Here is a 26,399-nt window from a genome sequence, read left to right as displayed (position 1 = left end):
TTCTTATTCCTGTGTTCCTGGAAATCATGAAACACATTCAGCCATACCGAACTGAAAACCATTTTTTTCAATTTTTGTTCAGCCAGAGTGAACTGAGTACCTCTTGATGTGAAATCAAATCTAATTAAATGGAAAATAATTGATGATTTTTTTTGAATACTCTATCTTGAGTTACTTCTTGGACCCTGTTAGTCATTTGTAAACGGTGAAATTTTCAAAAGAGTCATTTGCGATTTACTCACAGATTAATGAACTCAATATAATGCTTTTGGCACTTGGTGCGGTTTAGCAGAACACCGACCATATAAAACTTGCAACTTGCAAATAAAATTTTCAATAAATATTTTAAAAAGTCCAGAAAACCAAAATCAACTTTTTTAATTTAAAATAAATATGAAAAAATGTCCAGAAAACGAAATCATCTTTTGCATTATACGACGCTTATATATGCGAAGCTTCACGTAAAATATGTCGCAAATAGGCCATATACGTACAAAAGTGAAGGCAATAAACGTGCATATTTGATATGATAAAATATGGCATACAATGCGATTGCAAACATTTTCTTGCGAACTAATCTGTAATCTTATGTGACCTAATTTACAATAACAAGGCGAATTGATTTGTTTTATAACATGTTTATTATTACGTACACAGTGAGGCGAGTTTTGGTTGTCTGGGTGATCAAAATTACCCCGGATTACGATATTTGCAAACAACACAAACGGTACTTAGAAAAATGTCCAGACTCCGGACGGAAAACAATCGCAATGAAATGGTAATGAGATATATTTTCAACGCTTTCTCGGTTTTAGCAGAACGGGAAAACATTGGGTTGGGATGAATGATTCTTCCATTTCCCCGGGAACAATGGAGGATGAAAACGTTCGCGGCCTGGGAAACGAGACGGAAACAAGCTTTACGATAAATTACTTACGGGCAAAGTTTATCCAGTTCCTCCTTTTTCGTGACGAACGAGAGCTCTGAGGTAGCGGAGAGCACCTGTAGCGGTTTGGTACACTGGACAAGTTCCTCCTGGCCGCAGTCCTCGGTGGTGACCTGTGCTACGGACACTATGTGGTATGAAATGAGATGGAAGAGAGAAAAAGGTGTTTTTAGTAAGGAGTTGTGTTGAACAGGACAACTCTAATCGGGTTGAAAAATGTCACTTTGATGGATTTTAACTGGTGATTCAGCGATTAATATAATTAAGGTAATTCAGAAGGATTTATATCGTGAGCTATTTGAATGTTTATTTTAGAAGCTTCAAAAAAAATCTTGACGTAATACAATATCCTATACACAAGGTTTTTGGACTTCTCATGGCAATTCAATGGAGCAAAGTTAACAGTGTGTAATCAAGACATTTTTCAGTGAACACCCCGAAGTTCCACACGTATTAACGCGAGTGCATAGATTGCAAAACATCATAATCATGCCCTCGCGCTGCGGTACAGCCAAATTGTCTTCTTACCTGCCATGGCGACAAATGCCACGTGAAAGACGGTTTTACTGACATCAACGTGCCGGCTAATCCGCATGGTTGTGATGTGTTTTTATTATAATATCGAGTTCCAGCAATGATGGGCGGCCACAGTCTCTCGACCGCAGTTTTCTGTAGAATATCTTCCCCTCGAGTTCGAGTTGGATTCCACTTTGTGCTCAGTGAACCACAGTGGTCGTCGTTTAGCTCTTATTTGACAGAGTACGACGATTCAGTTTTATTAGCGTGATTTGTCTTGTTACTCGTGCTGCACAGTCTTACTCTTTATTCAAACCACACCAAATCAGTTTAATCCGGTCGTGGCTTTTTCGGTTTCACAGAGTTGTAACTACAGATTTGCTGTGCTTCAATTTTTCACTTGGGAGGATTATTTCTTTTGCGGTTAACTAAACATGTAGTCGACGAAAATACTGATGTAATTCCTTGCAGGGTGACTTTTGTGGTTGTACAAATTATTGCCCTAACAACGGCGTCTGAAAATAGAGAAAAGAGAAGAATGTTAATAGTCCAACTACTACAATTATTGAAACTTTCATAATGACATCCTGCGAGCCCTCAATGCCAGACATTCAATAGCCAAATCTGTTAAGTTTGTATTGTTCGACTTCTTTTCAATTCAACTTTTTTCTCCAATCTCTGCCAAATGTCCGGAAAAGAACAAGTTTTCTTATGAATTTCTCGCCAGTTGATATAAATCATAGGGCCGTCATTATTTGTACATTGAACGAGGTTTGCCGATGCAGAATCATTTCATATTACTTGGGGACGTGGAAGTGCTCCACGATTGTCGGGGTTAAGGAAACGACGAAGAAAGTTTTATTTTCACACTTCAGAACAATCAGATCGATCGCTGGGTAAACGTATTCGTTCGCAAAAGACATGGTTATCAATATCCAGATCCGTAAAGATTTGCCGGGAGCCGTTTGAATTTATTTTCGAATATTTGAAGAGAGAGCACAGCAGTTAAGACGTACAAGCCTTTTGATGACCTTGACCTTTTTAATGATGTTAGTTTATTTCACGGCTGATACAGTTCTAACTCCATGACACAACTGTATTGTCCATAACTGCATATTGTCTTATTCGACATTTTTGTCAATTTCGAGTCATGAAATGATAAACACTCTCGATCAACTTACTGAACTGTGAGAGTGTTCTAGAAAATTCGATAAAAATACCGAGTTGTCGCATCGTTAATTGTAATCGCATAACAGTCACATTGAGATTATACATGAGCCTCTTATTGTAGTAGCAATGAAAATTCTATCAGAATTTTCTGAGAATTTATCCACCATGCGATATTAGCTGTACACAATTTAAGCGTCAAATAACCTCTTTTGAGCTCTTGATAATTTTTATAAATTTTAGTTTCTTCCAATGCTACCATAAAATACACACCTGGTGTTCCATTTACTCAATGCCTATTTTTGTCGAATGTTACAAATATGCAGTTATGGGCAGTGTATGTGAGCGCTAGCAATAAATCATATATCTGAATACTAATAAAGTAATAATTAAATCATAGAAACATCGATGGTTACTATTACTTGTTATAAATACGATACGTATACCATCCAACATTAATTCTACCGATTTCAACAACGTGATTTGTCATGTTTATTAAAAGAACTAAGATTTTTCTGCTCAAATTACAGTTGAATGGCATTTTAAAGGGTAAAACATCGAAAACTGGCTAAAAATTATGCCTTTTTAACATAAATATTTCTATGTTATACATATTCATATACACAATTCCAATGAGTGGAATACACGAATCATAAATCAACTAGTCAAAATATGCTTTCCTACACGTTTTCCTACATAAAATAACAAATGTTGCACAAATATTGTAAGTTTTTATCATGGAATGTGATGATTTTAGACATACCAATCCGGGAACACTATTTTGCTTCTGTTAGAAAGATAATATCAACCAATTTCAACAAGACTATTTGTTGTACTACCCTGTCCATTGAACACAATCCTAATGTGTTGAACGCAATATAAGAAATCAAAGAGTCAAAATTTTTGTCTTGAAATATGATGATATAAGACTTAACATTCTTGCTAAAATGCTTTGCTTCTGTTGGAAAGATAATATCAACCAATTTCAAAAGCGAACTATCAAGACTGTTAATTTTGTAGTTTTACCCATTGTATATCGTGTGGCAGGTACGATTATATTCTATGCCCAGGGATGTCGAGGAAATTTCCATTTCGAAAAGATCCTGGACCGACCGGGACTCGAACCTAGACACCTTTAGCATGGCTTTGCTTTGTAGCCGCGGACTCTAACCACTCGGTTGAGGAAGGCCCCAAATCCTCAGTTATGGTCTCTATAATATTGGCACCTTGATGAATGATTATTTTCCTTTGATAATTTTTTTTGTCGATGAATTCGACGCCGTTTTACTCGAGAAAATTTTCATTCTTGGGGTTTTCACTGAAAGCGCAACTTTCGATGCCTCTTTCGTCCTCGGTTTCCCACTTTCACGTTTTGCAGAGGAAACAATGGGGGCGCAAACTGCAGACCAACCAAGTAGATTGAGTGGTGTTTCCCAAAGCTTTCTCCTTTTGCAAATTAATTTCCCGGTTAAGAACTAGAAGAAAAGGAAACCTGTCGACTTTTCATAACTCATTTGCTCATTTTGTTCGATTTTTGCTTCGCGTTTCGTTCACTTGACGCGCTTCGATAACTGCAGCTGCTTCGCCGCTCGTAGTGGAGAACACTCTCGCCAAACAGGAAAAGTTTTAATTCAATTCTTGCTTGGAGCCTTCACTTATTAAGAGCATTTTTTTGTTCTCTTGAGCATTACAACCCAACTGGGATTAAACTTGCACTGGGTGCAGTGTTCTTTCAGCTAGTATCTCTTACAAACGAAAAAAGTCTAAAGTAATAATGATGTTTTCATATAATATGCATGACGAAACTATATGATTCTATATTTTCCTTTTTCATAGTAAGTGTATTCAACTTCAATCAAAGTAATTCAACAATTATTTCATACCTATACCTTTACCGACTTAGCTATCGAATGCTCTAAATTATGAGTGCAAGCATCATTATCAAGTTGATCCGCCTTCATTGCAAATCGAGTAGAACCTAGGAAGTTTTTTAAAGATCATTTTTTTTAGTTCAAGATTTAAGTTTTCATTGTTGAACTAAACACCATTCATCTTGATAGCAAATGCAGTAAATGTCAAAATAATATCAACAGCACTTAAACGGTGGCTCAAAGCCTGCTAACAAATTGCTCATCTCGTTCAACTGCAATCTTTTTCTTATTTTTCTTTAACACGTGTTAAACGATTGCACAAAATCACTGCCAACTGACATCGCTCCTCATCATTCACGAACGATGTCACAGTGAATTACAGGCGGCGAACTACAGTAAGTTATATTTTTACACGGAAAACACGTTCCGTGCTCGTGTGAAGGGAACTGGTACTGATCTTTTATAGATAACATATAACATTTCAATACAACGAAAAAGAAGAATAACATCACATAAAAATAATTTAGGTAGTAAAACATGAACAGTTTTTTTAGAAAAAATCAGTTTCACAAAAACTAAAATCCGTGTAACTACATCGACGATTGTGACGACGATGACATAAGATGGCAAAGGATTTAACGTTTCGGTGTGCTTCCGGTGGAAGGATGATTCATCGTGCAGCATGACGAAATCGAAGTGCGAGGAAGAAGCGAAGCTGCTTTTAAGAAGTCTTCACCCATTTAACTTTGGGGTGCAGGGTGACGAACGACTCGTCACTAAAAAATAGTTTACTCAAGAAAGGTCGGGATAAATAGACGTCAGCGAGATCAAACGTCCTCTTGAATTACTAAGCGTTTCATAATGATTGCAGAGTAAAATTAATGTAAAATGACATTCTTTTAACATGACTCCTAAATTCTATATAAGTATCATTTTAAAAACTACATTCAATTCTCATATGTAGGTGTTAAGTGTTAGGTTCACTTTCATTCTTATATGATTAAACAAAATTAAACTATTATTAATATTTTGTTAACAACATATTACACTTCATTTAGTACAGCAGTTAAGATTTTTGCAGGAGTACTGAATCCCCTTACTTGTGATTAACTGCTCTACTAGCAGCTTTACATTTAATCGCAAATTATCTTCAAATCACCATAACTTTTTGGTTTCTCGGTACTTTTGCTCTATTTTTTCACATGTTCTCAAAAACTCTTCTAGTTTTAGAATCTGTGTAAAAATTGACCATTGGTCATCTTGATCCGAAGATATTCCAAAATTCCTTGGGGACCGTAGATATAGCCCACATAAATATCTCAGGCTACATAATTTTCATCGTATTCGGATATTTACTCTTCGGTACAATACATTAATGAGAGTATGTTATGAAAAAATGAAGCAATTTGGTGCATCCGTTTTTGAGTAAAAAGAATTTATGTTTCTTGAACCACGCTGTCTAAATAATGATCTTATGAAAGAAAAAACGTAATTTTCAGATATCTCCAAGATTACTCAAGCGATTTGTAGCTCCTTATTACATTACATTATATAGTCAACATTTTATTATATTTTTTTTTGATAAATTAACGTAAAACAATTATCAGATTAGTATTCTTATGATCACTTCCACAGTTATTAACTGAGAGCTTTCTTTGCCGAATGACCATTTTTGCATGTGTATATCTTGTGGCAGGTACGAAGATTCTCTATGCCCTGGGAATCGAGAAAATTTCCTTTACGAAAAGATCCTCGACCAGCGGGATTCGAACCCACGACCCTCAGCATGGTCATGCTGAATAGCTGCGCGTTTACCGCTACGGCTATCTGGGCCCCTTCAAAGCATGTGTAGTGGCAATTGAAGAGTTTCAACGAATATTCATAATTTTATTCGACATTTGCTCCAATATTTCAACATTAGATATTCGATGTAGTTCCTAAATATTATAGATTGTTTGACACTTTCAGAAAACCATTTGCCAGAATGATTTTTGTCAGAAAACTCTTCAGTATTTGTATTCTTGTATGCACTATACAATTGTTCCACGAGCGATGTTTGCTATTATAAATGTCCAATGACCATTTCGGCAAGGTAACTTGAAGCAGATTTACTTGTGTAGTGCAATGTAGATAAATAGCTTGAAAACAAAAAAAACTTGAACACATATCTAAGGCTTACAATGACTTCGAATGCATGTGAAAGGAATGCACCACTTATATTTGTAAAATTTGTCGTTTCTTTACAAAACATACTGTTGGACTAGGGCAATTCAAAATTTAAAAATGTTTGAAAATCCAATCTCCCATATGCTCCTTACCATCTTTACCATAAAAATAGTGTTCTGTGAAATTTTCAGCTTTCTAGGTGGTGATTTAAAGGTGGCCCAAAGACAATATAGGTTTATATGGAAATTACTATGGAGAAATTTAGAGAAATGTTCCAAACACTCTAGTACTGTAATGTAAGTAGAAACTTATCATCCCATATTGAAAACTCATTCTTCAAACCTTAATGAAGGATGTTGCTGAAGAAACAAATCCCTTTTGAGCTTATTTTGTTTGGGATTTTTGTACATGTTTGCAGGGCTATAATCCCATATTAAGCTAAATAATAGCAAACAAACTCATGGATATCTCTTCTGCTATCATTCGGATTGAATTTCTCTCTTCAGCAAATTTCTTCATTATGGTTTGAAGAACGAGTTTTCAATAAGGGATAATAAGTTTTTATTAATATTACAGAACTACCGTGTTTGGAACATATCTCAAAATTTCTCCATAGTAATTTCCATACAAACCTATATTGTCTTTGGGCCACCATTAAATCACCACCTAGAAAGCTGAAAATTTCACAGAACACTATTTTTATGGTAAAGATGGTAAGGAGCATTGGATTGGATTTTCAAACATTTTTAAATTTTGAACCGCCCTACTGTTGGACGTACTGATTCATCAAGTTTTTTCTCCTTATTTACGCAAGAGTATTAAATGTTGTTCAACATTTTGTGCCAAAAGCCGAACACTGTCCTCATTCAGTCTCATGTTCCGAACTGCATGAATAATTAGCTTACAAATTACTCATTTTCGCTAATTTTCGAAGTAAGTTTTACTGAAGGAAGGGTTTAATATAGCTTTAAAAATAGAAGTATTGTCTGTTTCACTGACAACGAAACGCACCGCCAACTTTCAAACAGACTGACAAAAACGTCGCCAGCAAACGAATCAAAGGAGGTGAACGCTACTACCCCGAATAAGCCATTACTCCGAATAGTTTGAAATATAGTACAGTATCTTGTCTTGCGACCAAAAAAATGTTGAAGATACTGAAATAATGTAAATTTGTAATTAATGGGGTGTAAAAGTCGTCGATAAAATTTTCATTGCAAATTTTCTCATCTTCTATATGTCAGCTTTTCTTTCAAAATATCTTATTGGCAACTATCGTCTTCTTCTTTCGAAATATCTTATCAATTGACCAGTTTGCCCAGGGAAGTTTAGAAAATTGTCAACCCATAGCCTTTAATTCATGTCATAGCTGCAAGCCCTTCTTTCATAGGCTGCCAAATAGGCTGTTCTTCCAAGTTAGTTTAGAGAATTGGAGAAATTAGTCACTAATATCTTCATGATGAATATTATTTATTTAAGCAGGATATCTTTCTATTTTCAATTAATGTTAAGAGTCTAGTAAGAATCAATCATTTGTCAAAACTGAAATAGCAGTTGTTATTCTGAGTGATCAACAAATCAAGAAAAACAAGAACGTCAGTGTATCATAATTTTTTACTTATCTCGTTTATTTGGCAGGCTCAGGCGGTGTATCATAATTGACAAAATAAAGGAACAGATGTTTCTTTTCTTCTAGAATTTTTGTCCGTTTTTGGTGAAAACGGCCATTTCAATTTTGGCAAATAATCAATTGTAAATAGAATCGTGCTATAATTTTAGTTAAAAATTTTCTCTAATTTTATCTTTTTGTGTTAAAACGGTCAGATCTCTTATGAAACCATCATCCCATTTCTTCATTGTTTGAATTGAACAACGACATTTTTTCCAGCGGAAAGATTGTCTATCATGCTATTCTTTAAGCGGGTCCCTTAGACCGGTGGTAGGTCATTTTGCATAAAGCCGTTTGGCATGAACTCGTTTGGCATAATGGTCGTTTGGCTAGTACTCGTTTGGCATAATGAGTCTTGAACCAAGAATTTCTTAAGATCCCCTTATTTTGGTTTTTATTGACTCTCAACAATCAGGTTTATTTTGGAGTCAATTGATACACAAATGATATTTTATTAAAAAATCATATGCTCTTTAAAAAACTAAAGCATAGGAAAGTTATTGCCAATAGTGTTTGATTATTTATTTTCAATTTACCCTTCTTTCAAATATTAATTCTTCTTTTTAGTTGTACTATTGGAATAAATTTTAGCATATATTATTATTTGATTTATTATTGATATATTAAGCATAACTTTACCCTTGTTTCAAACTTTGAATGTTCTTTCTAAATATAATGTTACCTTAATACCTGGTACCTGTTGGTTTAAAATTTAAATAAATTTCATCTTCTTTTATACATGGGCTGTTCTTGGCGGCCATATTTTTGCTCTCTAATGTTACGACTATTTTTAGTATCCATAGCTCGACAAATCACAGAACGAAGACCACGCTTGTTAAGTACACACCACATTTTTTGGCTGTGAGCTCGTTAGTGTTAATCTTGGTAAAAACTTCTAAGAATGCCGTTATTCATTCTAAATCACTCAAATATGCCAAACGGCCTTATGCCAAACGGCCTTATGCCAAACGACTTTATGCCAAACAGGGTACAATGTATGCTAGACAAGTACTTAACCGACTAAGCTACCGAGTTACTTGATTATTGCCCAGAGCGTTTTTTGAATGGTAGTGAGGACGAGCTGTTTAACTTATCAACAGCTAATAACATACATATAGCAAAATTAATTAACTCATTACGCGTGGCAAAGATGGATAAATTATGGGTAAAATTGTGAAACAAAAAAACCAAGTGCTCTGCTGGGATCCCAGCCGAGCACGTGGATTTGTTTTCATAATTTCACCCATAATTTATCCATCTCTACCGCACGTGTTTTTGTTGAAACGCTGCTTATCAATATAATTTCATAGCTGTTTATTTGCCTTTTCAAGGCAGCAAACTAATTTGCTTCAAACTGACGTGCAATAAGTCAAATTATTTTACCATTGGTGACTTCAATGCAAAACAACGCTCTTGGAATAATTAGCAAAGTAATTCCAACGGCAGAATTTTATTTAATAAGTGTTCTTCAGAATATTTCTCGATACCCTTGATTCTTTTCTATTTAAACACCCTTCTACGAATGATTTGATCTTAACTGATTATAGTCACCTTTGTAGCCAACTGAAAACTCACGCTGATTTTGATTCCGATCATATCCCTGATACATTTAAAATATCCCATGGAGCGATTTTCAATCCTAGTTGCTCTAAATTCAATTATTTACGGGTCGAGTATAATAAATATGAAACTTACATCGATAGTAACCTTGATTTTAAGGTTTCTTTGCAAACAAAACTTGATATTGACGATGCTCTTGAAACTTCAAATAATTCCATTGTTGAAGCAAAGGGCATTGCAATACCCAAGTGTGAAGAATAACACGAATTCGTGATTAGACGACGATCTTATACTCTTGATGCGTCTTAAAAACGTGAGAAGAAGGCAATTTCAACGCACTCGCGATCCTGCTATGAAAATTATATGGCAGGATCTGCAAAAAGAAATTGAAAAACGGGTTTCTTAGTAAAGAAACAACAATTTTGAAAACGGAATTTTTTAATTTGACCTAAACTAAGCCCTTTTGGAAATCATCAAAAATTTTGAAAAATAAACCTCGGAAGCCATTTTATTGAAAGAGGAAAACAAATTATTATTATTAATTGCGAAAAACCTTAAATAAATTGCTTTGTAGTTTAAAACCACGCATACTTTTAATTTAAGACGCACTAGTCCAATTGAAAATCAATTATTTACGACTTCGAAAGCATTCTCAATCAAGAGAACGTTTTCGAATATTTCTGGGAGACTGATTTGAAAGAAGTGAGAACTATTATTAAAAGAAATTAAAAATATGAAAGCCACTGCCGTTGATGGAAGTGTCTACATCATTTTTAAGAAACTTCTAGGGAGTATCTTATCGATAGCTTGGTCGATATATTTAACAAATGTTTTCTGTTGGCATATTTTCCAATATTGAAAAATGCCTAGGTTAAAACAATCTTAAAACCGGTCAAAAATCCTGCAGAAACTTCCAGCTATCGTCAAATCAGCTTGCTTTCCTCAACCAGTAAACTTTATGAAGAGGTCATTTCGAACAGAACGATGGTCCACATCAACAAAAATTCATTTTTTGCAAATGAACTGTTCGGATTCCGACATGGACATTTGGCCATTCATAACCATTGACGTGTAACAAAGTCTCTGTCAAATCGATAATACTTAGGCTAAATTATCAGAATTCCAAGTCTAAAAGACGTACTGTATGAACTGTTATTCTTCAAGGCAGCATTTTAAGATCAATATTATACAATATTTTACATCTGACTTACCTGAGTTACCTCAGAGATGTTTATTTGCGGATGACGCAGGCCTCTCCGGCAAATGCTTTGTCTTAAGAACAAGCTTTTGATGTGCCTCAAACAAATTTTCAGGCCAGCCATGTTATATGCTATACCAATATGGACTAGCTGTTTTAATACTAGGAAGAAAAAATATATTGAAAATGATTCTGAAGCTCCTTTCCTTGTAAAGTACTAATGAGTTACATAGATTATCCAATGTTGAAACATTGGAATAAATGTCGAATAACATTATTATTAATTTTAGAAAAAAAAAATCGTTGCAATCTTCTATTGCCGAGATTATTGCGTTATATATTTAGGTTAAGTTAGGTTAAGTTAATTGAAAACATGTTTTTTTTTCTATTATAAGCAGATAAAATCAACTCATCTGTAAATAAACTGAAATGTTACGACAAATGAAATGTAATATGTTGTTAATCAAATGTTAATAAAAGCTTAATTTAGTTTTACCAAATAAGGATGATAGTGATTTCTAACACAGAACACCGAGACATAAGAAATGAATGTAATGAAAAGAATAAAAAAAGGTATTCCTGGAATTTTTAGTTGAAACCAAGTACATATTACCAAGAATATCCATAATTATTACTTTTTGTTAGACATACCTGATTAAAATTGCAAGCTGAAGGATCATTTCTTTATCATTTTATGAGTGTTTATTATTAGTTGCTTCATGATTGTGAATCGAATGGTCTTTTGGTGCGTGCACGTCGTGAAAAGGTTACGTGAATTGAGTTAGCGAACAAAAAACTTCATTACGTTTAGTATAATTATTTTTCATTAATATGTGAATTCAATTCCAGTGCAGCATTTTCCCCCATCAACCCCCGCAACATACACGAGGTATCGTTCCTGCTAGGAATTGTAGTAAACACATGCTTGACTTTACTGACGAAGAAAGTGGATGCTCGCCTGCATCTCAGAAAAGCGGAAGCGATTCTCTCGGAAAAGGTGATGTTCCTTCGCCCCGTTTGAATTCCGCATTTGCAGCTGGAAGCAAACAGGGAAAAGGATGAAAAGACTGCCACTACATCACCTGGCAAAATGACGACGACGACGACGAAAACGATGGCGACTGGTACCAGAACGGTTGACGGGATTAACGCTTTTTCCAATTACCATATGTATCAGATGGGAGCAACTTTTTTGCAACATTTTCTAGCGCCCTCTGACTTCAGGATGCTGCATTGCCACTGCGCTTCCCTGTACGGTATCGGGAAGGTAAGAAATTTGATTCTTGATAGTTGCCTGAGTATGGAGAACTTAAACATGCTGCTCTCTTTACCAGGAAAATAAATTTCAAACTTTGCAGCGTCTTTGTTCTGATGTTGTTTCGCATGCAACCTGAAGTGTGCACCCGGGAAGCTATAGACAATTTATTTTGTGCAAATATTCATTTAAACATCGGCAGCTGTGTGCTCTCCAAGGAGACTACAATCGCACTTGTTTGCAGTGCCCCTCGCGAATTTCAATTGTTTTGACAAGGTATTCTTCCGCAAATCATTATCATGTGAGTACGTATTCCACCTTGGACCTGCGAGAAGCTGATGTCTGGAAATTTCCACAACTCCCCCTGAGCAAAATTGTTGTTATTATCTCATCGAACAATTAACAAAACTTTTTTCAAGTACAAGAGCACTTACTGATACCGTTGTCGTCGGGCGTAACATTCTCCGAGTTTGAAATTGGAGCATCACCGAATGTAGAAGACCCATCCCATCTGGTCTGATCCGGTCTTTCAACGAAAAGCATACATGTCAGTAATCAAAGTAAGTAAGTCAAGTCACTGCTGGCTGTTGATAATTATGCCGTGATTTAACAGGTTGCGTCCTATCAACGTTGGCCCCTGCAGTCCAGTCAGCCGGGAGAAAGTCGAAACTTTGACCGCATGGACGTACTTAAATGCTTGGTAACACGCGATGACGAAGGCGACGATGGCGATAAGAGATTTATTAATTGTTGTGTTCCAAAGTGCGACTATTCGTCCCGGATTTCTTAAATATTTGATACCTAGGTAATAAAAGACATAATTATAGGCAATCGAAGCATTTTATGAGGTTATAAGTGCATCTATTTAAAACATTTTTGATCGTTTACAGCCATGGAGAAATATTAATTAAGGTGTTTAGAGCTCAACAATTCAGATAGTTGAGTTTTAGTTTTTTCGTTCTATTAAAGTTTAACAGACCTAATAGCTTCATAGCCTTCAAAAATCATAAATCATGTATTGGACCATTTACGTAATATCCCAAAATAAGTTGGTGTGATCATTCTACCATCATCATTCTCGCCTAGCACTCGACCTATTTCACTTGAAGTGGAAGAAAACTGGTTGGTGAATGGCTGTGCATGGCTTACCATAGATACCTCGCGTACCCGAAGGCATAAAATAGACCCCTCTGTGCGGTCCTTAGCATCCTGCCCAGCAATTGCTATCCCTACCTTATCACTGGCCGGGGCACGAGTAACCTCAGGGAAGATCGGGTAATCAACCCCGGCGGGAACTTTGGTCGTATGCTGACAGGGAATGGGGGGTTTGCTTCTGCGAACCAGGAGCGTCTGTACTCCATGTTAGGAGCGGCTCACAACAGCGTCTGTTCCCCATGTTAGGGGTGGCAGATCATCGTCCGAGTGTCAGAGAAGGACTCTAAGCTAAACTGTGCACTATGGCCCTCCGAACATTTAGAAAGAATGGTCTTCTAGGGGGTTGGTGTCAGGCCCTGCAAGCCAGCCGTAAACACTAATCAAGCAACGAATAATCATCGAGAGAATACGAACCGGGACAATCGGTGAAGACCACAGCTGCGTAAAGGGACTAGCGATTGGAAGCTCGGTATGTGGAACTGTAAATCTCTCAACTTCATCGGGAGCACACGCATACTCGACGGCTTGTTGATGGACCGTGGATTCGGCATCGTAGCGTTGCAGGAGGTGTGTTGGAAGGGATCAATGATGCGAACGTTTAGAGGTAACCATACCATCTACCAGAGCTGCGGCAACACACGCAAGCTGGGAACAGCTTTCATAGTGATGGGTGATATGCAAAGGCGCGTGATCGGGTGGTGGCTGATCAATGAACGAATGTGCAAGTTAAGAATCGAAGGCCGATTCCTTAACTTCAGCATAATCAACGTACATAGCCCACACTCCGGAAGTACTGATGATGACAAGGACGCATTTTACGCGCAGCTCGAACGCGAATACGACCACTTCCCAAGCCACGACGTCAAGATCATCATAGGAGATTTGAACGCTCAGGTTGGCCAGGAGGAGGAATTCAGACCGACTATTGGAAAGTTCAGCGCCCACCGGCTGACGAACGAAAACGGCCTAAGACTAATTGATTTTGCCGCCTCCAAGAATATGGCCATTCGTAGCACCTACTTCCAGTACAGCCTTCCATATCGATACACCTGGAGATCACCACAGCAGACAGAATCACAAATCGACCACGTTTTGATTGATGGACGGCACTTCTCCGACAATATCGATGTCAAGACCGGCGCTTGCATTGACTCTGACCACTATCTGGTAATGGTTAAACTGCGCCCAAAACTCTCCGTCGTTAACAACGTACGTTACGGATGGCTCAACGCATCCCGCAACGGCTTCGTGCCGCGAGCCGAAATCTGCAGGGATAAGGATGGGACCAGCTGGAATACGATGGATACGATGGGCAGGGCATGTTGCAAGAATGCTGGACAGCAACCCTGCAAAGATGGTGTTCGCTTCGGGTCCGGTTGGTACAAGAAGGCGTGGAGCGCAGCGATCTAGATGGACGGATCAATGGAGAGATGCGGCCACAAACCGAGTATTAGGGCGTGAAATTATTGATTCAGTGTTATCTTTTTAGATGTTAACTAGATAAATGTATGGTAAAAAACTATAGAAGTTGCAGTGTGTGCCGATGAAAAATGACTGATATTTTGTTTTTAAAAAAATATATCTCAAAAACTAAAAAACATACATCGCTGAAAATTTGACAGTAAACTTAAAATTTTCTGAACTTTCAAGAAAAAATGAGAACAGCAATAGCCTCTTAGGTCCCGAGGCCTTCAAAACACGAAAAGACGAAAATTATTGACTTTTTCTCATGTAAAAAACAATTTTTGTAAAATTTTATATTTTTCCTGAAAAGTCAAAATTTTATTTCGTCCCAAAAGATTGAAAATCGGTCAAACGGTTCAAAAGTTATAATTATTTTAGAAATAAAAATTTAGCAAAACCGCGATTTTTCTGGTCACCATATTTCGGAAATGGTCACCCTATTCAAAAAATCCAAAAACACGTGTATCCTTATTTCGGATTAGGAACAAAATAGCAAATTTTCACGGAATTCGGTGACCCACTAGATCGGTTTTTCATGGAATGGCTGTATATTGTTCCAATGAAAAAATACGACTAATTTCGTCTATTGATTTCCATAGTTATAAAATAATTATTCATAATTCCCACATTAGCCTTGTGAAAGTACTTACAAAACAAATTCTTGCTTGAGAATATCCTTCATAAATTAATATATGTTGATTTGGTAATTGGCATTTTTTTAATTCAAGTGATAGAAAGCATTGGTGTCATTCAGTTTGTCCTTATGTTAATAACACATTGTAAAGTTAATGTTCATTTAACCCTCTGTCTGTTTTTAAGTTGTGTTTGATCCTTCGACCTCGACGTTTGCTCCTGCGAGGGCGGGCGATGAGGGCAGGTTCAAACATGTCGCGCGTCGGTCGAGTGAAGTGAAAAGTGGCGTGATCCGTTAGTTGTGTTTGATCCTTCGACCTTGACGCTTGCTCCTGCGGGGGCGGGCGATGAGGGCAGGATCAAACATGTCGCGCGTCGGTCGGGTGAAGTGAAAAGTGGCGTGATCCGTTAGTTGTGTTTGATCTATTGATCGCATCGCTTGCTCTTGCGAGGGCGAGCGATGAACACTTGTCCGGCATACAATGCGATTATCGAATTATTTCGCGAATTCGGTTAGGCGTAATTATATCATGGATCGCATCACCTACCATTGGTGACTCCCAGATCTATACCTTACCCACTAACCCAATATCCTGTCCATGACAACCGTGGAGATGCAGAGGTGATCTCGGTCTCTAGTAACAACGGTAGTCGCAACATTTCTAACATTTCTTCCCTTCCCCGATGACCGTAAGGACGTGGCCGGCGCCGTTATTGACTTTTAAAATTTGAACTCTCGATTTGTGCACATTGAAGAATGGTAAGCTAATCCCAAGTCCCATTCATTAATTCCCTGTGCAACTTCGATTGTTCTGGTCAATCACGGAGTAGCAACTACGAATTGTACGGTCATCTATGCTTATGCTTATGCTTATTTAACCCTCTGTCTGTTTTTTTTGGGATCAATATGACTCCATAGAACTGAAGGGCTGTAATTTTTTTGTTAGTGAATCGATTTGTGAGTATTTTTTCACACATTGGCTTGTATCCACGAGTTGTTTGTTTTGCACATGAAATTTTCTCAAATATCTTTTAAATTATTTTTTTATAATTTTTAAAATTGGGGGGATCATAAAAAAATGTTTCTGTGATATAGGCTTCCAAAGTTTCCAAATTTCACGTTTGTTTTTCACTATAACCCCTCTCCGCTAAGACGCCTTTAAGAGACTCTTTTGAATTTTCTTACATTTTTAAGTAAAACTTTAAATGATATTTTCAAAACAACAGGAAAATCGAAAATCGATTGAAATTTCATGAAGTTATTACGATTTCAAATTTGGGTTCAATTTTTCCTCCGCATAGACAGAGGGTTAAGAGCGTTTCCGAGATATCTTGCACAAAATTTGAAAAATTTCAATTTGTTTGAAAAAGCTTCATGTTTCTATCTCATGCTTAAGATATTGACACTGGCCACTACTGTACGTCGGATCAAAATATGACAAGTGGACTATATATTTTGTGCAGACCCCAAAGTTTGGATTAATTGTTGGCGGCCATTAATTTTAGAATCAATCCCTCCATCTATGACATCCCATGTTGGATTTCGTTCAGCCTCACACTCACTATCCATTAGTTCAAGTGAATTGACAAATAACCATCACTCAACGTCACCATGATTGCTTATGCTGGTAACGATGAACTTGCACCGCGCACCCGGTGCATCTTTCGTTGCCACTGCACAATGGTAGGGTTCCATACAAGAAGGCGGACAAAACTACCAAAAATGATTTTGTGTTTTATTATTTCAGAATATTGATCCATATTCCGAACACTTTAGGAGTATAATTATTTGAATACATTTGATTGAACGGACATTTATCTATGTGAAAATTAGTTTTGTTTTCTTGAAAAACTTAGCTCACAAGCAAACAGTACGTCAAATTATTTTCATCGTTCAGCCAAATAGCTCTTTTGCGTACATTAACACGTACAGTTATTAGTTTTACTTGCTTTATCACATTAAGTTTATTGAATTGTAAGCATTGAAATACTAGACATAAAAACTGTAAAAAATGATTAATTCCACCCGAAATTTGAGGTATTCAAAAGAACAAGTAAGCAACATATTTCGATATGAAGATACAATTTTTTATTGCAATGATATTTTGAGCATTTCACGAAAGTTTAAAAAAGTCTTATTTATTTCTGATGGCAAAATATTATGTGCTATCTTAAATAGTACACATTAAAAATAATTCTTAAATCTCATTTTCAGGTTTTAAATTAATTTAAAACATGTTCATCCATTTTACAACATTTTTTTCATCTAGGTCGATAAAATACAAACAAAATTTATGTTTGCAATAAAATTTGACTGCATTTCTGTAAAAAAAACATCAGATAGCATACTAAGATTGAACAGCTCGAAGCCTTGGTAGCTTGGCCAAACTTTTTTTTCGCCCATTGTGCACTGGTCAAACTAGAAACTGTTTAATTTTCACCGGACCGGTTCCGTTTTACTACAAAGCATAACTTTTTTACGGTGGTGAGTACCCCCGTCCATCATCGCGAGCTCGCTAGGATGTTTATTTTCGCTGCGTGCACTTGTTTTGCCTGCTTACCTTAGATGTTTTGCTACTGGACGTCAAGTTTTAAAAGCGCAGCAGTAGCAAACAAACCCTTTGCCGTGTTCTGGTTAACCTTCTTTCCAGAGTTGAATTGCCTTCTGGATCTGGCTTGGCGTGGTCACTGGTCATGCGTAGGGGCGTCCTTGAGGCAGTTCACAATTGAGCGCTCGTTTTCGATGGACTGAGCTACGAAAAAGTTCTTCAAGCTATCCAACAGGAACAGGTTGCAACCGTCGTCGCCGGACAATTTAAATCCTTTTCGTATAAGCTGTCGAACACACTACGTATATTCCGAACCGTACCATGAGTAACTTTTTGTGCTATAATCAATTTAAGCTTAACGTTCGCCCCTCTGGAAGGATTGCGAGAATGCTTTCACGGTGTGTCTGATATCGTTATTAACGAAAAACAAGTTCACCAACTCGGGACTTACCTTCCTTAGGACATAGTATTCGAGCATTTTCACCGTGAATTTGAAAATATTCCCGCAAGAAAAACGAAACTTATCGAAGTTTGAATGTTGTGGGCTATTTTAAAGGACTGTTTGACCATTATGTCCATGATGTTTTATTTAGTGCTCATTTTTATGCTTTTGCTATACTATTTTGAGTTCAACGGGCGCTCTTCGTTTAGTTATATGGTTGACTCTGTAGCATAATTAAAACAATCTATATACAACTTCTTTGGGGGATTAGGTGTATGATGAACACACGGGGCGAAATGGAAACCCCATTAATCACTGAAAATATGCGTACTTCATCAAAAGTTCATTCACTATATGAAATCTGTATCGGATTTGAAATGTTTGACGGAATAAAAGTTTATTTTTTGCTTCGATTGTTCTTTGAATTTTGACTAAGTTTTTCTCAACTTAAAATTGGCATATAAGCAGCTATCATGATTGAAGGAGAGCCTTTCTACATATTGGAATGATTGAGAGTCATTAAAAATTTTGGAATCACTCAATTCTACAAGTGTTCATTTGGCCCCGATACCTTTTTTACAGCCTTGTTCTATCTCATTTTTCTGACACATGATTTGATTTTTATTATTGTGAATGAATGTAACACGTCGTTTTAATATCAAACTTGAAAATTAACCTGAGGTAGAGCAAAAAAATTTCCATTTCATGGACTTTAAAAAAGTATCTGCTTAATGTGTCCATCCCTAATTCCCCTATGTTTACGTTCTGATTATTCCGATGCTATTTTGATAAAGATGCATCATCAAATAGATTAGTTCCATTAATACAGCGAATAATGCAAATATTTTAATATTTCTAATGCATTGGCACCTTTTTCTGGAACTATTTTAAAAATCACGTGGTCTAGTCTGTCTGAACACCGACCATTTCAAAATCAAATGAGAACGAGTTCTGCTATACCCGGTTAGGGGTCTGTCATCTGTGGCATATCTTTAAACTATCAATAGAGTACTTGCTACGCTTGTAGATTCCAAGGCCTATATCCGATGGAGTTCTTAGAGAACCGAAAACATTCATACCAATAAATGCAATACTCTCGTTTAGTTATGTGAAAGGCTAAGAGTCAAGTCCATTTTTAAAAACCATTAATATATATCTATTCACGCTTGTGGATCCTTTGGCTTACATTTCATGAAGTTCATAGAGAGCCTATGATATGAGATAGACCAGTAGATTTAAGGTATGTGTTCCACCTTCATTAACCCGTATACGCCTGAGTGAAAGTAATGATGCTAAAACCCTCACCGCTCAGCGAATACTTCATGGATTCAAATATTTTTTTGTCAGTATACTGGTACACATATCTAGTTTGTAAAAGTGGCCAGAGGACATTGGGAATATTCCTGTTGCATGAGTTACTCCGGTGATTCACTGGGTCAAGTCTCCCTGTCCAGGGAGTCGTGAGTTCGATTCTCTCCGAAAAGACGTGAAATGTTTTCGCAAAATTTCACATCAATTTGTTCATTTTATGTTTAATTTTTCGGTAGTTGTTAAAGTTGATCAGGGTGTCCCAAAATTCCACTATGTCAGAAAAGTTGGACGCTCCACCTCCAAATGGTAGCTAAGGATGTAACAATCAAACTTTTGTATGGAACTCCGAGAAATGAAGTTTAGAGATTGCTCCGTCGAGATGTTATATCCTACCATTTAGAGATTGAGCCCCCAAGATTTCTGACTAAGTGAAATTTTGGGACACCCTTATGTTGATGCTTTAACAGTAAATAAAAAAAAAATATTTCCTTCTCACCTAAACAATGAAGTAAAGCAGACAAAAAGAGCAAAAATCTATCAACAACTTTAATACATTTACTTCAGCTAGCATGACATTTACTAAAATTTGTGAATTGTGGAATAATAAACAAAACATAGTATTTCATTTTGGACACCCATTTGATGTAAAAACGGTATCAGTCATGAAATACGTAACACTTTTAGAAGATAAAGTTGTTTGGAGACAATGTCACATTACACTCAGAATTAGTTGAAAATTTATCATTAATCCGGAAATAAAAATTTATCCTTAATAAATTGCATTGCAAAACATGACATTTGGTCGGAATCATATTTCCTCAAAAGACATTTTGCCGAATGAATTATTTTTCGGATTCTTGTTCGGAATGGAACAAACTTCAAGTCATTAATATGTGACGAGCCATATTTTGAGATTTTAGTTGATGACTTACTCCCCCACAACATCTTCTGCATTTCTTGCTGTAATTGGTTTTCTTTGTTTAGGGGAATCGAGACGAGCTGATCTAAAATGATAAGAAGTCATCCATGATGTATCTTTGGTCACCTCACTCGATTCGTTTCACCACAAACTCACAAAACAAACCCAATTTTCTAATTTGGATTAATTTTGCTGGAAGTTGCAATAAACTGTTTCATCGTGAATAGGAAAACACATCCTATTCCTTTAGATTCATTTCATTATAAGCGTTTCCTGAATCCATCAATTAGCCCCTAGATTCAACGTATAAGCGCATCTGTTTCAGACAATTCGAGGTGTCCATGCTGAAGGTGTCAGGTTTCGACTCCCGATCGGTCCAGGATATTTTCGTAAAGGAAATTTCTTTCACTTCCCTGGGCATAGTGTATCATCGTACCTGCCACACATTATACGAATGCGAAAAGGGCAACTTTGGCACAGAAAGCTCTCAGTTAAAAACTGTGGAAATGCTCATTGAACACTAAGCTGAGAAGCAGGCCCTGTCCCAGAGAGGACGTAATGCCAAAATGAAGAAGCAGTAGGTTCGTGTCCTATCGTTTTAAGTCTGGCTCCCATGAAGTGTATTGCAAAGGCCCAAGCAACAGGGAACGTTGTTCTGCGCGTATGCGGAATGAGTGTGGTCTTTTGATTCTGTTGCATCAAAGACACATTAAAGACCTCCATGTCCCTTGCAGTTGCCCAAAATTTTATGGCTCAAAAGGTAATCTAGAATGCCGTGCAAAGTGTACTGCGATCTGTCAAACTTGGGTACCTTTTGCACTACCGAGGGACCAAATGCAGTACTAGAAGTGGTACCCAATCTGAGCCCGAGTGGGACGGACCTGGTTGCATGCTCCTGTGGGGCGATAGAAGCAGGATCAATCGTGTTCCGTTTGTAATATGCGAGTACAAAAGGATATTCGTGTGCAGTCAAGAATTAATTACCAACTGGTGAGCGCATTCCATGCTAATAATAACATAGTTTTGTCGTGGTAGTGTTAAATTCATGTAATTTTCAAACAAACTATGGACGTAACTACGTCGTCGAATTGAATAGAAATCCCGAGCACTCAAACCGAAAACTTCCACTGGTTCTTTGCTCTTTAGCAACAGTTAGGCATGAAGAACGATGGCATTTCAAAATAATAAGAAAAAGAAAAGAGCATTACATTTCAATAACTGAACAATCATTTTCTTGTGAATGCACTCTTTTGAAGAAGGATGGTATTCTGAAAGAATTATTATGTTAATATTGCAGAACAATATTACTATTTGTAAAGTACTTGTTTGAAAAATGATCATATTCACAATATTCAAATACTTAGGCCAGTACGGAAAAATCTAATTTCAAGCGATTGAAACAAATACCGTCAGTCCTTCCTTTAATAAATGAGATCATTTAAAAGAAAAAGTTATCCTATCTAGAGAGAGGTATGTATGCTTGAACATTTTGAATAGTTATTATCAACATTAATATTTTATGATTGGCAAAAAAAAAGTTTGATCAAATGTCATGAACTCCAAACCAAGTACCGTAAAACGGGGTAACTTTGATAATGCGGGTAACTTTGATAGTGCGTAACCCACCGCATACTAAATGAAATATCATAATTTCTGTTAATCAGTTAAGCAAAACGAATGCAAAACTAAAGAATATTAGTATGACACTTCATGTAAGAGCGGTTTTCATTCTAATCAAGAACATTTTAGGCTTTTTATACGAATTTAAAAAATTTACACAATTTTAGCATTTTCAAAACGCTTACAAACAATCTGTTCTACGATCACTATTTGATGTAGTTTCGAAAAGTTGGCCACTTATCTTCGATAGCCTAGTTATCATAGAACTTGAATACGGTCTCAAATCTCTTAGCGAAAAGCATATTCACAAACTGGGACCATTTTTGTAATCTAAGTCAGAAATTTCCATATAACGTTAAACGCCTAGAGGTATGCAATGCCCTACAAATGTTCGTTATTCATTCAATTTTGTTCGAATCCTACTCCATTATCAAAGTTACCCCAAAACAGAAAAGCTACTTTTGATTATATGAAAAATTATATATCCATTCAAAATTAATCTTTTGCCAATTTATCGACTGTAATCGATAACTAGGATGCCAGTACTTGTTTTAAAAATATAAATTGTAAATCTTTGAAACAGCATGCAGAAATATTCAAGTTTTCTTCGAAAAAACTATCAAAGTTACCCCGTTTTACGGTATTTCATTGTGCAAAAATTTCAATTTCGTTATTCGTATGTTGTATCAAATGGATTTTCAGTCAGTCTGGCCAAACGTCATTCCACAAAATACCATCCAACGAAGTGTTTAACTTTTTCAATCAAATGTCCATTCGAGTACATGTTCATTCGACGAAAAATCATGCGACGAACTGTCCTAAAGCAAGCCGATATATTATCATTTGAAGATCATTCAATTACTGACATAATGTTAACATGCCTTGCCATCATAGTTGTAAATGGAAGAAAACCGTTTGTTCCGTGTCTTCTTAAACTAGTAAAAATTGCATGTAGAGTTCAATTGAAGGAGAAAAACTTCAATAATTATACCAAATCGAACTAAAATTTTATCTCAGTTTTCGTTTAATTTCAATTTGTTTTTCGAAAACAACAAAATAATTTTTATGATCCAATATAATACTAATGTTACTCCTTAAACGTAACAAGTGAATGGTCCCTTTGATATTAATCATTGTTTGAACGCTTCAATACTATTCAGTAAGAAAATTATTAAAAATTGTAAAAAAAACGATCCCTATTTATGTTTTGACATGTCTCACTTGCCCCGGATATGAAAGAAAATCCGGGATTATTTGGACGAATTAAAGTTTCAGACGAAAACAAATCAAAATGCATGATAAAAGTATGAAGCACTAAAGATGCTCAAAACTTTCTGAAGATAAATGGATTTTTGTTATTATTATCTCATTGCCAGACAACACAAGATACTAAGTATTCTAAAACATACAACGCAAGTTGAAAATGACGCTTATAAAAGAACTGTTACACGGTGTACATGACTTTAGAAGAACAATTTTTTGGGCTCAAAATATTCCTTATGTATTCAAAATTATAGGAGAATATCCCTTTCAAAATCACAATACAAATGAGCTATTCGATATTCCATTCGATCATCCTTAATAGCCTTAAAAGAGGTCTTATACATTAAACCTTCCGAACTTTTGTTTTCTTAAGACAAAAAAAATCTCAAGACATCCTTAAAAGCCGAATGGCAATCCTATAGGCATTTTTAGCTGTGAAGTGTCCATTGATATAACAAATGTAAATAAAGGAGCTCTAATTAAAACTTTCCAGGAATAACGGTAAATGTGTGAATCACTGTAACTCCTGATTCTCTCAAAGAAATAGATATGCTTGGATATCATATCTTTTAAATGCTGAAGTCAAACCTTGTGGTTGGATAATCTAATCTCCCATGTCTTTTTTTATCAATTCTTTTTCGGTGGTGATTTAAATGTGGCCAAAAGACAATGTAGTTTTATATGGGAATCACTGTGGAGAAATTTTGAATAATGTTCCAAATACGTCATTACTGTAATGTAAGTACAAACTTATCATCCCATACAGAAAACTCATTCTTCAAACTTTAATGCAGAATGTTGCTGAAGAAGAAACAAATCATTTTTGAGTTAATTTTGTTTGGGATTTTTGAATCTCACATGAAGCTGAATAATAGCAAGCAAACTCATGAGTTTGTTCTTCTCCTGTCCGTCGGATTGAATTGCTCTCTTCAGCAAATTTCTTCATTATGGTTGGAAGAATGAGTTTCCACTAAGAGTTGATAAGTTTGTACTTGCATTCCAATGCTAAAGTGTTTGGAACATTTTTTTTTTTAATGTATCCATTGCAATTTCCAAGTAAACCAACATTGTCTTTGGGCCACCCTTGAATCATCACCTAGAAAGCTGAAAATTTCACAGAACACTATATTTATTGTAAGGATTATAAGGAAGATATGGGAGGTTGGAATTTCAAACTTTTTCAAATTTGGAATCGCTCTAGTGAAATCTTTTGGGTTGAAAATTGGCAGTTCAGTCTACTGAATTAATCAAAAACAACTATATGTTTTCTTTATCCGACGTTTCGGTCCTTATTGGACCTTTTTCAAGGATTCGAAAGTTTTGTTGTTTTATCGTGAAAATGTTTGTTTAAACGTTCAATCGTCATTTAGGGTTGGTTTTCTCTATTAATTTTGTTTGGAAAACTACTTAGAATTATTGAAAATCGGAATTCGTTCCACTGTTCTTGTCACTGATGCAATTTTTTTTTCAAAATTTTTCAAAAAAAATTGCATCAATGACAAGAACAGTGGAACGAATTCCGATTTTCAATAATTCTAAGTAGTTTTCCAAACAAAATTAATAGAGAAAACCAACCCTAAATGACGATTGAACGTTTAAACAAACATTTTCACGATAAAACAACAAAACTTTCGAATCCTTGAAAAAGGTCCAATAAGGACCGAAATGTCGGATAAAGAAAACATATAGTTGTTTTTGATTAATTCAGTAGACTGAACTGCAAATTTTCAACCCAAAACACCCAATATACAGTCGACCAACCAGTTAGAGTTCTAGTGAAATCTCTCTAAATCAGTTCAAACAAACCACGACTACTTCCGTTTCCCTCGTTGAAATACCTTCTTATTTACGGAGTAGATGCTCGAATACTATATCTTTCGAATCGTAGGTCCACAATTGATGTTCGTTTATTCTCATTTCAGACACACCGTGATGGCGGGAATGCTTTGACATGCAATAGTAGAATTTGAGTAAATTACATCCAAACGACTGAAACTGCACTCCTTCACTGTTTGCTTATGCTTGGTCGCTTATCTCGGGGTCTATTGCACTGTTTTCAACTCTGAACCGTACGGTTTTAATTACACGAAGTTTTCACTGCTTAATTGACCTGCAGTGCACAACTTTTCTTCGTTTTCGATTTAGACTATTCCAACGGAATCTCTGATTGCAGAGGGCACCGTGTTCAGCTTACAACAAATTCAACAAACAATTTCACTATAAATTTTTCACTTGAAAACACACAACTTTCGATTCAGTTGATCGCTTTTGCGCTTTCCACTTGCACTATTCAACCAACGCACATGGTTTTTCCCGGACAGCGAAGGGCAGCATGAATTTTCCCGCTCGCTTTTCCAACCTGCTCACGACGACGCTTCGCATTCGACTGACAAACGACTCGCAATTATTGTTCTATGCTTGTCGCTGAGTGTTGCATCGCACATCCAAAGGCGGCGGGCTTTTCTAGCCGGCTTTATTTCCGTTGAACCTTATCGCGTATTCTCGTCGGGCGGTGAAACGGTTTGATGTCGTGTTTATGCTGCTGTTCGGGCGGTAGCTGCGCTCGGCCATTTCGAACATTCGTCTTCGTGATTCTGAGGACGCATTCTCGGGATGAAGGTGGCAGTCGCTTCGGGATGATTTTTCGAACATTGTCGGTTTATGTTGTTTTGTTGATTGTGAGCTGCAGTAAGCA

General features: G+C 36.3%; 1 protein-coding gene across 6 annotated transcripts in view; it reads right to left on the bottom strand.

Annotated features, from left to right (window-relative positions):
* Positions 1 to 26,107, bottom strand: part of LOC5568971 — a 79,036-nt gene extending 52,929 nt beyond the window's left edge. The window contains exons 1-4 of one of the 6 annotated variants that reach the window (XM_021854016.1): positions 25,633 to 26,107; positions 18,162 to 18,519; positions 1,475 to 1,977; positions 938 to 1,073 (exon numbers count right to left, since the gene is read on the bottom strand). In XM_021854016.1, coding sequence (XP_021709708.1) covers positions 938 to 1,073; positions 1,475 to 1,541 — 203 coding nt within the window. In that variant the 5' untranslated portion in view covers positions 1,542 to 1,977; positions 18,162 to 18,519; positions 25,633 to 26,107. The remainder of the gene's footprint in view (positions 1 to 937; positions 1,074 to 1,474; positions 1,978 to 18,161; positions 18,520 to 25,632) is intronic. The other 5 variants (XM_021854015.1, XM_001652581.2, XM_021854017.1 and 2 more) reach the window with 5 other exon arrangements.
* Between the last annotated feature and the right edge of the window lie 292 nt (positions 26,108 to 26,399).

Source organism: Aedes aegypti, chromosome 3 (assembly GCF_002204515.2).
Source record: "Aedes aegypti strain LVP_AGWG chromosome 3, AaegL5.0 Primary Assembly, whole genome shotgun sequence".
Lineage (NCBI taxonomy): Eukaryota > Metazoa > Arthropoda > Insecta > Diptera > Culicidae > Aedes > Aedes aegypti.
This window is presented reverse-complemented; position numbering and strand designations above follow the sequence as displayed.